This window comes from Simochromis diagramma, unplaced genomic scaffold (assembly GCF_900408965.1).
Source record: "Simochromis diagramma unplaced genomic scaffold, fSimDia1.1 OVJJ01000663.1, whole genome shotgun sequence".
In the NCBI taxonomy this organism is placed as follows: Eukaryota; Metazoa; Chordata; class Actinopteri; order Cichliformes; family Cichlidae; genus Simochromis; species Simochromis diagramma.
Genome location: NW_024387049.1, coordinates 46364 through 59747, shown reverse-complemented (window position 1 = coordinate 59747; position 13384 = coordinate 46364). Strand labels below are relative to the sequence as shown.

The following is a 13384-nucleotide window of genomic DNA, read 5'->3' as shown; positions in this document are numbered from 1 at the left end:
CACGTTACATGTACATTTTAACAGCAACCAGAAGGTTTAAGTATGAATAACTGGCAGTTTTTATTTCCTATCTGGCGCGACTTCATAATTCTACACCATTAACTAAGGATGCAAGATGGTCACAACACATGGAAAAGAGTGGGGGAGTCTTCTTTTGGACATTTGGACGCGACCTCTGAAGTACTGTGATTGACAAAAAAGTCAACAATTCCTCAGAGATAAAGTATTGGCTTAACTTTTCAGTCATTTCCAATCTTCATTTTTATGTTTACAATTAAAAGCCCCTGTTATTGATATTAATGTGAGGGTTAAAATGTCTGACCTGTAACAGAATTTTGAAAGTCGTGCCCTTTACTCTTTTACAACTATGTAAATGTGCAGTTTTAAACACTGCTCAAATCAAGCGATTTTGGCTACTGAGTTAAGATAGATCAAGATCTACAAATTGATCAAATCGATAGTTAAAGGTATATCTCAGTCCCAGCAAAGCACACATGAAGCAGCATCAGCATTTATTAGGAACTGCACACTTGCGATTTTGGGCTATATTCTGATGCACACAGGTGTTTTGTTTATTATTTAAAAATCTGTTCTTATAAAAACACATCACACATCTACCAAGACAAAATCTTTGTTTCACGTGTAAATACTTCTGAAATGTTCACTCTGAAAGGAAGTTTTGGATATGTGGAGGTCAAAAAGTACATCTCCAGCTGCCTCCCTCTTCCCGCTCCACCACAACCACCCACACATGCAGGACCTTGGAGTAGGGGTATGTCACCAGGGTGCAGAGGAGGCTACCCCCCCCCCCCGTCCCCTTCTGGCTGCCTCTGCCTCAATTTTATCCCACAACTTAGACATTCACATTACTCACACTCTCATTACACATGCATATAGGATCTTGGGGGTGGGCACGATACACGGAATCCAAAGTACCATCGGGGTGTACACCCCACCCCTGGCGTCGTTGCCCACCTCTCAAGGTTAAATACACGTAGACATTGAGGGCTAGCAGGAGGGACCATGCGCTTACCTGCTGCTCTCTGGCAGGTAGCTCCATGCCCTCCTGGGTTTTAAATGCACCTTAGAACACACATGCATCAACACTACAATGAGCGGGTGGAGGGAGGTTTGGAGTCTTCTCTCACCCCCATTCTCTGCGACCTGCTGGAGCGGGGGGGCTAGGAGGAGGAGTTGGCCGTCCGACTGCGGTCTGGAGTGTGGGGCCTCCCTGCTGCTGCGGAGTCGGGGCGGTCTGCCTCCCCCCCACCGCAGGGAAAAGGGTAACACCACCTGGGTCTGGGTGCAGTTCCCCCTCCAGGGGCAAGGGTACCTAGACCCGGTTTGTAGAGTACGCTTGGGGAGTGTGATCGTGTGTACAGCGTCTCTTTATGTCTGTCTCCACGTTGGTTGAGTGTGGAGTAAGTGCATATGAGAGCATGAGGGTGGGAATGGATGTTTGTATATGTGTGTGCCTGTATTTCTGTGTCTATATGTCAGGTTGGGTGTCAGGCGCCACCTCTCTGGGGACATCTTAGGCCCTCCAAGGTTTGGAGGCCTATCTCCCCCTACCACCACTTCCCCTGCCAGTGGCGGACTCCCTCAGACATCGGTGCGTTGGTGGTTCTTTGTGTCCGGGGATGGGCGTCCAGGTACACACCGGCTCACTCCTTGGTGGCCGCTTATCGGGGCCTGGAGCCTGGGGCTCGCTCGGGCCACTTCGGAGGTGGGGTGCCCCCGGCCTCTCGGCCTGGGGCTCGGTCACTCAGGCACGGCTGGCTGCCGGCGGAGCTCACGGGCGCGTCACTGCAACTCCCCCTGGCTTCTGCTCCGCGGCTGCTGAGTGAGCCCTCATCTGGGACTCTCCTCAGCTCTTTCTGGGACAGTGGCGCGGCTGCCCCTCTGTTGGTCTTCCTTGGTCTCTTGTGTTCTGGGGGCCTCTGGATGTCTGGAGTTTTGATCTCCTCCATACCTGCTTCATGCCCTGGAGGACGGGGCTGTGGCCCCCCCACACCCTCTAGCAGATCATTACATGAAGGAACCTTTTAAAAAAACAAGAGCGTCCATGCTCACAGGTGTACACACGGGTGATCACACCCACAAACTACACCCTTTTTGGCTCCTACCTCAAAGCACACTGTGTTCTGTTGATCTTATGTGCTGCACAATAATGTTTAATATTTAGTATTTACTGTCATATTCCCATATATCATTGTGATGCTGTTTATTCTATTACTCTTGTTCTCTTCTGCTTGTTTTCTTTTTTCTTTCTCAGCAGGTGACCCAGGTGATTGATATATGCATTTTTTATTTTTTTATTTATTTATTTTTTCTGCTCATTCTGTTGGTTTTTTGTTTTTTGCCCTTCTCCCCCGTCCCTCTTCTCAGCTGTTTCTCTTTCCCTCTTTCTTTCTCCCCTTCTTTCCCCCAGTCAAGTCTGTCCCGTATTCAGTAAGTGAAATAAATAATAAACAATAAAAGGTGTATCAAATGGACCATTACGGCAAGGCTGGGATGGTCAATTTGGTAAAGTAAATCCGTTGGGCATCTTTCTTTGCCTTTAGACAACAATTCTGATGGCAAAAGAGCCAAACGGGACAGGCAAAAAAAAAAAAAAAAAAGTACAGAGAAAGCTAATATTACCAAAAAATACCCGCGTACGTGAACAGAGCCTTGATGTCTACAAAGTTCTATAGTTCTGAATGTTTTGGTTTATTTAACCACTAAAGTCTTTAATTCCCCTTGTTCTCTTTTTGACAATACTACTAAATAACAATTTACCGAGACTTTACCTGCGGATGATGTATTTCTTGCGAGGCTGTTTGACCTGGATGATGACAGAGATGATGAGCAGGATGACGACCAGACCACAGGTTACTCCAATGATAGTGAGGTTAGTGTTATCTAGCGTATCCAGGATGCTCGGTTTCCTCGTCTCTGGTTGAGGGGATGATACAGACAGAAATCACAGGCGTGTTTTGTGAAAACAGCATGTGGCTGGTGGTTGGAATTTCAACATACCTTTGCAGTGATTCTCATCCCATGGGTAAACACAGTTCTGGATGCCATTGCACACCAGAGTGTGATTTATGCACATGTTGCTATGGCAAAAGAAAGTGTCTCTCTCACACGGAGCTGAAACAAGACAGGCAGGAAAGATACGGCTGTAGCAATATGTTCTTCTTCAAAGTCAGACTTTAACTATACTCACTTTTGGCTCCATTTCTGCCTAAACAGGCAACATTAGCTATGGGCTTGCTAAGGAACAGCACCACTCCTTTCCCTAGAAGCCAACAGCCAACACAGATAGCGTTCTGCTAGCTGCTCCTCCCTGAGCCTCGTTCTGCCAGAGGTTTCTTCCTGTTAAACAGGAGTTTTTCCTTCCCACTGTTACCAAGTGCTTGCTCACTGGCAGATGATGTATAGATGTATATCAGTGGTTCTTAACCTGGGTTCGATCGAACCCTAGGGGTTCGGTGAGTCGGTCTCAGGGGTTCGGCAGAGCCTCCGCCATGACATGCATGGCTCATTTTGTGCACCAGTAAAAAAATCACATTTTATTTTTCACTAAAGAGGGGTTCAGTGAATGCGAATATGAAGCTGGTGGGGTTCGGTACCTCCAACAAGGTTAAGAACCACTGATGTATATACTTCATAAACTGTTGCAATCCCCTGAACACTTGTTATCTAAATTCTACTCATTATTTAACATTTTCCAATAAATCTTGATCTTTAAAAGAAACAAATCTCAGGCAGACAGATTTACTCACGTTCATGGAAGGTTGTAAAGAGGATTTTGAATCTGCTCTTCCTGCTGCCCTCGTCTGCCCACAGTCTCACCACCCCCACAGAGGTAACCAGCATGACATCGTTGGCCACAGTGGAGCAGAACTTATTCTTTAAGTGCTCAACGGAACTGCTGCCATCATAGATGCCAACAAAGTTACGCTTACACTCATTGGAGTTATGCATCTCATACTCAAGAAAACGCATGTAGATCTGTGAGGAGACAAAAGGATGAGAAGAAAGAGTGCTGTGAATGGACCAGAGTTTAATAACACTGGGACATCTTTATGTTTTTCTCCTTTCATTATTTTCATGACTTGAAGACCTTCTCTATTTATCACATAAAAATTCCTCGTTGAAATGGCTCAAATATCCAACAGTGACAAAAGAAATGTAGATGTGTAAATACTAACAGCAATACTATTTAACTGGCAAGATATTGTTGACCTGCAGTCATTTATTGAGCTCTGAAAGGCTGACATCTTTGGACGTTTTGAAGATGGTTTTAAAAAATTCTACAGTGTTTGTCTGAAAAGAACCAACTTCAACATCATTAAATGAGAACTGCTACAGCAGTTTCACATCAGTCATTGCTGAGCAGAATACTGTAAAAATGTGATGTTCACATTATCAGAGATGGGCAGTAACGTGTTACAAGTAACGCGTTACTGTAATCTGATTACTTTTTTCAAGTAACGAGTAAAGTAAGGGATTACTATTGCAAAAACGGTAATTAGATTACCGTTACTTTCCCGTAGGAACGCTGCGTTACTGCGTTACTAAAACCGTGATTTTTTTGCAAGAATGTCTCAACACAGTGACGTAAGCGAGTGCGACGTTTGTGACAACAGCTGTCTGCAGATCAACAATGGATCATATATGAGCGTGCAGCGTTTAAAGCTTAGAAGTACTGACCTTACTTTGAGTTTGATTCCATAAAAAGTGACAAAAACATTAGCATCCGTTGTGCGTGGGAAGAAAACTTCTTTTTACTCCGAAAAAACCCCTAAACAAGCTCCGAGTGCGCAACGACGTAATGGGAAATTCACAGAGAAACTCGCGGATTCTTCCACTGACTGCTGCGCCACACCTGCACCAGAGCACACCTCCGCCTGCCTCACTCCTGCTTTACAGGTGAAAATAGAGCAACAGGACTGCTAGTCTTTGATTTTATTTACTTTCTGCTGTGTTTTACTTGCATCTATTTGAAAGACTGAGTGTAAACACAAAAAATATTTTATTTTATGTGCTGGAATGTGCAGAAAATAGGTTTAAATGTTAAACTAATTTCTTCAAGCCAGAGAATGGTGCATATAATTTAATTTTTGCTTGATGCATAAAGTTAAAAGATTAAAACTGATAAAACAAGTTTAAAAAAAAAGAGACTTTTCCATTTGATTACATTTTGTATGATGGATTATGCAGAAAAAGTAGAATTGGGTTGACAGATCTATTGCTTTATTACCTATTCAGGTTGTAAATCGTGTTTTTAAAAGTAACTAAGTAACTAAGTAATTAATTACTTTTGAAAATAAGTAATCAGTAAAGTAACGGGATTACTCTTTTGGGGAAGTAATCAGTAATTCGTTACTGATTACTTTTTTCAAGTAACTTGACCAACACTGCACATTATGTTACAGGTAGAACACCAGCCTACTGTCTCAACAAGCAGACAATCAATCAATTCCAGGTATCTGAAGTTTGTAGTAGAGTCAAATTCCATCTGTGAGTAGCAGAGATTGTTTAAATAAGAAAGAAAGAAATGGCACACAGTATGCAGACCTTGGCTCTCGGTGGAGCCCTGATGTACCATCTGCAGTCCACGGCTTCAGTCTGCTGCGCCTGGCCTTCCTTAGCTATCTGCGTTGAATCTACGTAGCCTTCTGGACCATTCATCTCAAACTCACAAACTGTGGAGAGCAGCAGTTTTACGTAACAGTTAAAGCAATGCTGTTGTAACAATGAGGCCTGTTTCAGTTGTAGAGACAAGTTTTCTGTAGTACTTGATGCTTCATATGAAGATTTATGCAACCTCAAATGCTGCGTAAAATGTAAAATAAAATGGAATCCAGTGGTCTGCAAGCCTCATAAACTATAAATCAAATGCTTAAACTGAGAAAATACAATTTAAGAAAAAAGATCATTTTGAATTTTAATGCCAGCCACATGTCTCAAAAAAGTTGGGCCATGCCATGTTTACTGTTGTGTAGCGTCCACTCTTCTTTTAACAACAGTGTGTTAACGTTGGAAACTGAGGAGACCAGAATGTTGCCTCATCCTTGTCTGATATAGGATTCTAGCTGTACTACAGTGCAGTGCCTTCTTTTTTGTGATTTTCATTCTATGATGTGCAAAATGGTGTAAAGACTGGTGTAAAGTCTGGACTATAGGCAGGCCAGTTCAGTCCAGCAAAGTTACGCTGTTCTAATAGATGCAGTAGGTTTGGTATTGCCTTGGTAAAATGGTGTCTTTTTCCCTGAAAACACACTTTTCAACACTGATGATGCCTTTCTAGTAGATCTGCAAGCCCAGAGAAAATGGCAGTGTTTCTGGATCATATGGCTTCTTCTTTGCATCCTATAGCTCTAACCCGTGTTCATGGACGGCACACTGAACTGTGTTCATTGACAATGACTTCTGGAAGTGTTCCTGAGACCGGGCACTGATTTCCATGATAGAATCATGCTTTTCTTTTTTTTTTTTTTCACGATTTCCAGCCTTGTCCCCTTGTGCACAGAGATTCTTCCAGATTCTCTGAATATTTCGATTCACCCAATTAGCTGTAAAAGGTTTCTTTTTACCACCACTTACTTTTCTAGACCTCGTATTTTTTCAGATATGCTTTTGCCATCAATTTCAAAATGAACTAATATGTTTCATAACGTAAAAGGTTTGTGAGGTTTATGTTTTTATTGACATTTTACATAGCATCCCATCCTTTGTGGAGTTGGGCTTGCCCATGGCAATGTGAAAATGTTAAACAGCACTTTATCTCATCATCTTATTACCTCTCAGAATGTTAAAGACAAGATATCTTTGAATAGATAAATGTGCAAACATTTTTATTTTACATAGGCTAACTATGTGTCACCATGTCACTATGTGTTTCCCCTTTGACAGAAATGGTTCAAAACTGGTTGTGATGTCACAAATTAAGTTTCCAAATTCAAATTTTAGACTCTATTTAAATTTTCACATCTTGTAGCATCGAGTATGAAGGGTTTTCTAGTACTGTTATTAACACAATTCTGAGGAAAATAACATGTATGTGTGGAGCTGTACCTAAGTCAAAAATTTAAATACACCTCATTACATTTTTAGTTTTTTTAAAACTCCAACATTGGTTCTCATGGCAGATTGGGAAACTGATACATTAATTTGGAAAGGTTAAAACTAGCAGTTAAAAACCTCCATTACTGTATGCACATTCCAGTTTCCAGTAATCACTAGTAACACTGCAGTAATGCTAACTTAGGATTTTGTCTCCATATAACATTATAATCATACTTGCTCACAGATTTATGTACTGTGAGCTCAGACTAATGTGTAACAAAGTCACCATGTACAAACGTCTCAGTTATTAAAACATGACACATGTAATGTACTGCAGTTTTCCAGCAACATGAAATCTTTCCTGCAGTATGTAAATTTGATTTAACAACTCGTTTCCTACTTTGATGTTAACACATATCAATTTAATCAAGCACTACACTGACTTTCTGCTTTGTGTCTAATATTATGTTGTATCATGATCACACACAAGTTTAATACTCACATGGTAGAGCTGGCAGTTCCCCAAGCCCTTTAAACTCAGGATCTGAAAGCAGAACATCGGTCTTGTAAGAGGCAAATAAATCTTTATAACATGATGTACTCCACGTATGTGATAAACACATGCATTTAAAATTGTGTACACATAAGGTGTTTAAAGATGCTTGTGTGGCAGATGTTCTGTGGACAATATCCCCAGATGTTTTGTGTCAAGGTGCCAGAGCTGTCATTGCAGAACAAGAAGGCTCACACAACATTTGCAGGTGGTCTTATTGTCGTGGATGATTGGTGTATAATATTTAAATACATTTGCATGTGTTCAGTAAATGCAGTACAGTTGGAAGAAATGTCGAAACATGCAGACGCGTGACAAACTAACCAATACAGGCAATAGCCTGGGTGACTCTGTTTAATCAGTGGGTCCATTTTACTCACATGGTTTTTCGCCACTTGTTCCCTAAAGACGTAAGAGTCACTGCTAATCAGTGTTGGGTAAGTTACTTTAAAATAGTAACTTAGTTACATTACTAGTTACTTCTCTCAAAAGTAACTCAGTTACTTCAAGTTACTCGTTACTTTCAAAGTAACTAGTTACTAGGGAAAGTAACTTTGATTTTACTCAGAATTCTCTTGTTAATGTGTTTCTTCCATAACTTTGCCAGTCTTCTAGCTTGCTTACTTGCCACAAGTGCACTGTGCCACCTACCAATAGAAAGAAAAAGATAATGTTGTGGAGGTATGTAATAATGACAGGAGAGGTCTCTGTGTCTCACTCCAACTTTATTAACTGACTCTCAGAACTTCACATATAGTGAGCGCCAAAATCTCCACCCCAACACTTCCGTTCAACTTGGGTGTGAGTGGAGCCACCTGGTGGTCCGCCACACATACCCCCCCCCTGAACACACAGTTAGGTCTCTATTCAGTCCAGGACCCTGGGTTTAAGCAAACGACCCGAACGACTGAACCTGGGAGGGAGAGAACAGGCAGAGGAAGGTCCATCCTGTGAACGAGGCCGGTGAAGGCGAGCAGGAAAGGCAGGAGGAGGCTCAAACGCCGGTGGTCCGGGGGTAGTCCTGGGGGGAAAACCAGAGTCTGTCAACCCCATCGAAGGAGGGCGGCCACGGCGAGGGGCCTGGGCCGGCACTACATTACTGTCCGGAAGAACATGTGCAGGTTTAAGTCTGTCAACACACACAGTCTCCCTTCGACCCCCAAAATCCAAAACAAAATGTTTCTGGCCCGGTTCAATAACCCTGAATGGGCCGTCATACAGCGGCCGCAGCGGTGTCCTGTGGGCATCGTGCCTGACAAAAACAAACTTAGCAGTCTCTAAAGTCTTTGGAACAAAGGTGTCAGGCACGCAATGGTGCACCGGACCAGGAACCCGAAGCGAGTGCAAAAGCGGGTTGAGAGATAGCACCGATGGATCGAAGCAGGGAGGAGGATTTTCAGGCAAGAATTCTCCAGGCACGCGGAGGGGCTGACCAAACACTAGCTCAGCTGGGGAAGCGCCGAGATCCTCCTTAACCGCAGAGCGCAGCCCAAGCAAAACCCACGGGAGGCGGTCAACCCAAATGCCATCCTTTAAGGAAGCGCGAAAAGCAGCCTTAAGCGACCGGTGGAACCGTTCACACATCCCATTAGCTTGCGGGTTGTATGCGGTTGTGCGGTGGACTTTAGCCCCCAGTCCATCAGCCATGGCCGACCAAAGCTCAGATATGAACTGGGGGCCTCTGTCTGACGTAATGTCCGCGGGTGGGCCGAAACGCGAGACCCAGCTTGACAAAAACGCCTTGGCCACCACTGCTGCGGTAGTGGACGCCAGGGGGACCGCCTCCGGCCACCTGGTGGTCCGGTCAACAACAGTCAAAAGGTGCGTAAAACCTTGTGACTGCGGCAGAGGACCCACCAGATCGACATGCACATGATCGAAACGTTTGCCGGGTATGAAGAACGGCTCCAGGGGCGCCTTGGTGTGTTTATGAACCTTCGCACGCTGGCAGGGAATGCACGCCGACGCCCATTCCTTAACAGATTTGCGAAGGCCTGGCCAAACAAATTTAGAGCTGACCAGTTTAACAGAGGCCCGGACCCCTGGATGAGAGAGAGCATGTACCGAGTCAAAAACTTGACGACGCCAGGAAGCGGGAACCACTGGGCGAGGGCGGCCAGTGGAAACGTCACAGACGAGGAGGGGACCACCGTCCTGCACGGGTCTGTCCTCTAGTATGAGGCCCGTCTGGGTGGATTTAAGCGCGAGGATGTCCGGGTCACCGCTCTGATCGGCAGCCATGGCGGAGTAGTCTATGCCGAGAAAGACTGGAGAAACCAGCGCACGGGACAAACAGTCAGCCACATGATTGGATTTACCAGCCACGTGCCGAATGTCCGTGGTAAACTCAGAAATGGCTGCCAACTGGCGCTGCTGGCGTGCACTCCATGGATCAGAAACCTTGGACATGGCAAACGTCAAGGGTTTGTGGTCCACGTATGCGGTAAAGTGACGACCCTCGAGAAAAAAACCGGAAATGACGAGTCGCCAGGTGGAGCGCCAGTAGCTCCCTGTCAAAAACGCTGTAATTGCGTTCGCTGTCACGTAGCGTACGGCTGAAAAAGGCGAGCGGTTGCCAGACACCCGAGATTCGCTGTTCCAGCACCGCACCCACCGCTATGTCCGACGCATCGGTGGTCAACGCAATCGGCGCTGAGGGGGATGGGTGGGCCAGAAGGGCAGCATTAGCTAACGCTGACTTAGCATCAGAAAACGCTTGGATGCTTTCCGGAAACCAGTCAACGGAGTCATTAGCTTTCTTACCTTTTAATGCCTCATAAAGGGGCTTCAGCAGATGTGGCGCTCTGGGGAGAAAACGGTTGTAAAAATTCACCATCCCCAAAAATTCCTGCAGTGCCTTAACATTCGTGGGACGCGGAAATTCCGAAACAGCTCGGACTTTGTCAGGCAACGGAACCGCGCCCTCGGCGGAAATACGGTGCCCAAGAAAATCGAGAACGGGCAACCCAAACTGGCATTTAGACGGATTAATAATCAGTCCATGCTCCGCCAAACGCTGAAAAACCTGCCGCAGATGGAACATGTGCTGCTCCTTCGAGCTGCTGGCCACCAGTATATCATCAAGATATACAAAAACAAAGGGCAGCCCGCGCAAGACCGAGTCCATCAACCGCTGGAAGGTTTGGGCGGCACCTTTCAGGCCAAACGGCATGGGCAGAAACTCGAAAAGGCCGAAAGGTGTAATTACGGCGGTTTTGGGGACATCCTCCGCGCGCACGGAAACCTGGTGATATCCCCGTACCAAATCGATCTTCGAAAAAACCGAGGTCCCCGCAAGATGAGCGGAAAAATCTTGGATGTGGGGAATGGGATAACGATCGTTCTCTGTGACATTATTAAGACGGCGGAAATCCCCACAAGGTCGCCACCGACCATCAGATTTAGGCACCATGTGTAACGGAGAAGCCCAGGCACTGTTCGAACGCTGCACGATGCCCAGACGCTCCATGGTGGCAAATTCTTCCCGAGCGACAGCCAGTTTGGCAGGGTCGAGGCGGCGCGCGCGCGCGAACACCGGGGGCCCTACTGTAGTTATGTAATGCTCCACCCCATGCTTCGTCACAGTGCTCGAGAAAGTGGGGACAGAGAGTGAGGGAAACTCAGAAAGCAAACACTGAAAAACGTCACCCGAATCTACTGAGTTAGCATGCACCACGGGCTGAGCACCCCGAGTCAAACAGGGTAATGAGGAAAATGACACAGCATCAATTAAACGTCTGTTAGCAACATCAACCAGCAGTCCGTGAGCACAAAGAAAATCAGCGCCTATTATAGGCACAGAGCTAGCAGCAACAACAAAGTTCCACTGAAAGTCACGGTCGTGAAAGCAAACAGTCACCAACCTTTCACCGAAGGTTTTGATGGGAGAGCCATTAGCCGCTGTTAGCAATGGCCCGCAGCCCTCAGCTAGCCTGTCCGAGCCAGCCGGGGGAAGAAGGCCCTTCTGTGAGCCGGAGTCCACCAGGAAACGCCTCCCCGAGCGTGAGTCCTCTAAGAAAAGCAGCCTTTCCTTGTTGCCAGCGGTCGCGGCTGCTACAGAGCGCTGACATGCCCGTTTCCCTGGGTCTGGAAACTGCAAGGCGGGAGACAGCGCCGTGCCTTCGCTCCAAAACGCTGGTGATAAAAACAAAGCCCCTTTCCGCGGTGCCGCCGTGCAGCGATTCCGGCCACTGTGGACGAGTCGGAGGGCCCCTGGAGCATCGGTGAGGGGGCGGGGGAAAACGCTGGTGAGTCCTGAACAATCGCCTGGACGCCGAAAGTCCTGGTAGCCAGGAGGATGCGATCCGCCTCTTCCGCAAGGGAGCGGTAATCCTTCGTGGCCAATAGCGGGGAGTTGGCAAGGCCAGCGCGCACTGGAGCCGGCAGCTGTCGGAGAAAGAGGTGGGTGAAGAGAAATCCTCCGTCATCCGCGCCCAGCAAGGACAGCATGCTCTCCATGAGCTCGAGAGCGGTGCCGTCGCCCAGGCCCGCGAGGGAAAGGAGTTTCTCGGCCCGCTCAGCATCAGAGCGGGCCGGGTCAAGTGAGGCCACCACATGGTGGTATTTAGTATCGTCGGCTGAAACTCCACGAAGAGCAAACTGAGCTTCTACGTGCACGAACCATGAAGGAGGATCGTGAAGCCAAAAATCCGGCAATTTAAGCGCCACAGCAAACGCAGCCATCGGCGGAGGTGAAAGTCCGGTGGCAGCCGATGCTTCCAGGCCGGAGCTGGCTTCGTCGTCGAGCCTTAGCATGTTCGCTACAGGGGTCACCAATGTGGAGGTATGTAATAACGACAGGAGAGGTCTCTGTGTCTCACTCCAACTTTATTAACTGACTCTCAGAACTTCACATATAGTGAGCGCCAAAATCTCCACCCCAACACTTCCGTTCAACTTGGGTGTGAGTGGAGCCACCTGGTGGTCCGCCACAATGTGCATATTTCCACAAAAGAAGTCCCACGCCTGGACCGTCATTGACTGCTGCCATGATTCTAGCCTACGTCACAGCGTCATGTGCGCCTTTTACATCCAACACAAAAACTGCAGTCGTGGTGCTTTCGATTGTACTCAGAACTCGGAAATTCTGCCTTCTGAATAGGAAGATGTAGGTAACACCAGACTGCAGATGAGCTGCATACAGGGCTGGACTGGGACAAAAAAATCGTCCTGGGCATTTTGACTAGAGACCAGCCCACCATTATAGGAAAAATCATAAAGCCTTTGAATGAAAACAAACACTGTTGTGACAGTGATGTACACTGTTTTGATGGTATATATGCATCAATCTATCAATCGTTTGTTGTAAGATTCAGATAATTATTTTTTACAAGCTAGACATTTTAAATGGGAATAAGAAAGAAAAGTATTTCTTTGTGCCCCCCTTTCCCTGTTAATGCCCTACCTGCCCCTCTGGCAACACTTTGCTAGATCCGCACCTGCACAGTTACCAGCTGTCAGCTACCTAAAAAAGGATCCTGGTGTTATTTGTCTCTCAGAAACAGTTCATAACTTCCCTTCAACTCATTCATGTCACCTAAAAGGTAAACCTGTTTTTCCATCACCTGTTCAGCTCTGATGATCCAGTAAGGACATCTCCTGGTTTCATCTTCATGTTTCCCTCTCACCAGATAACCAAACCATATCATGACCAGCAGCTTTTTTACAGCTGTGGCTCCAGCAAACATCAGCTGATACTAGAAATTAATATTAAATAAATTCTAACAACAGCTGATCAAGCTTAAACGTGCTGCTGTTGTTTAGCACGACATC

The 13384-nt window shown here is 46.2% G+C and overlaps 1 protein-coding gene across 1 annotated transcript in view; it reads right to left on the bottom strand.

Annotated features, from left to right (window-relative positions):
- The window catches only part of LOC120741819 (neuropilin and tolloid-like protein 1), a 47625-nt gene that overhangs the window by 6187 nt on the left and 28054 nt on the right, over positions 1 to 13384 (bottom strand). The window contains exons 5-9 of the mRNA XM_040044882.1: positions 7562 to 7603; positions 5569 to 5696; positions 3771 to 3999; positions 3022 to 3135; positions 2793 to 2937 (exon numbers count right to left, since the gene is read on the bottom strand). Coding sequence (XP_039900816.1) covers positions 2793 to 2937; positions 3022 to 3135; positions 3771 to 3999; positions 5569 to 5696; positions 7562 to 7603 — 658 coding nt within the window. The remainder of the gene's footprint in view (positions 1 to 2792; positions 2938 to 3021; positions 3136 to 3770; positions 4000 to 5568; positions 5697 to 7561; positions 7604 to 13384) is intronic.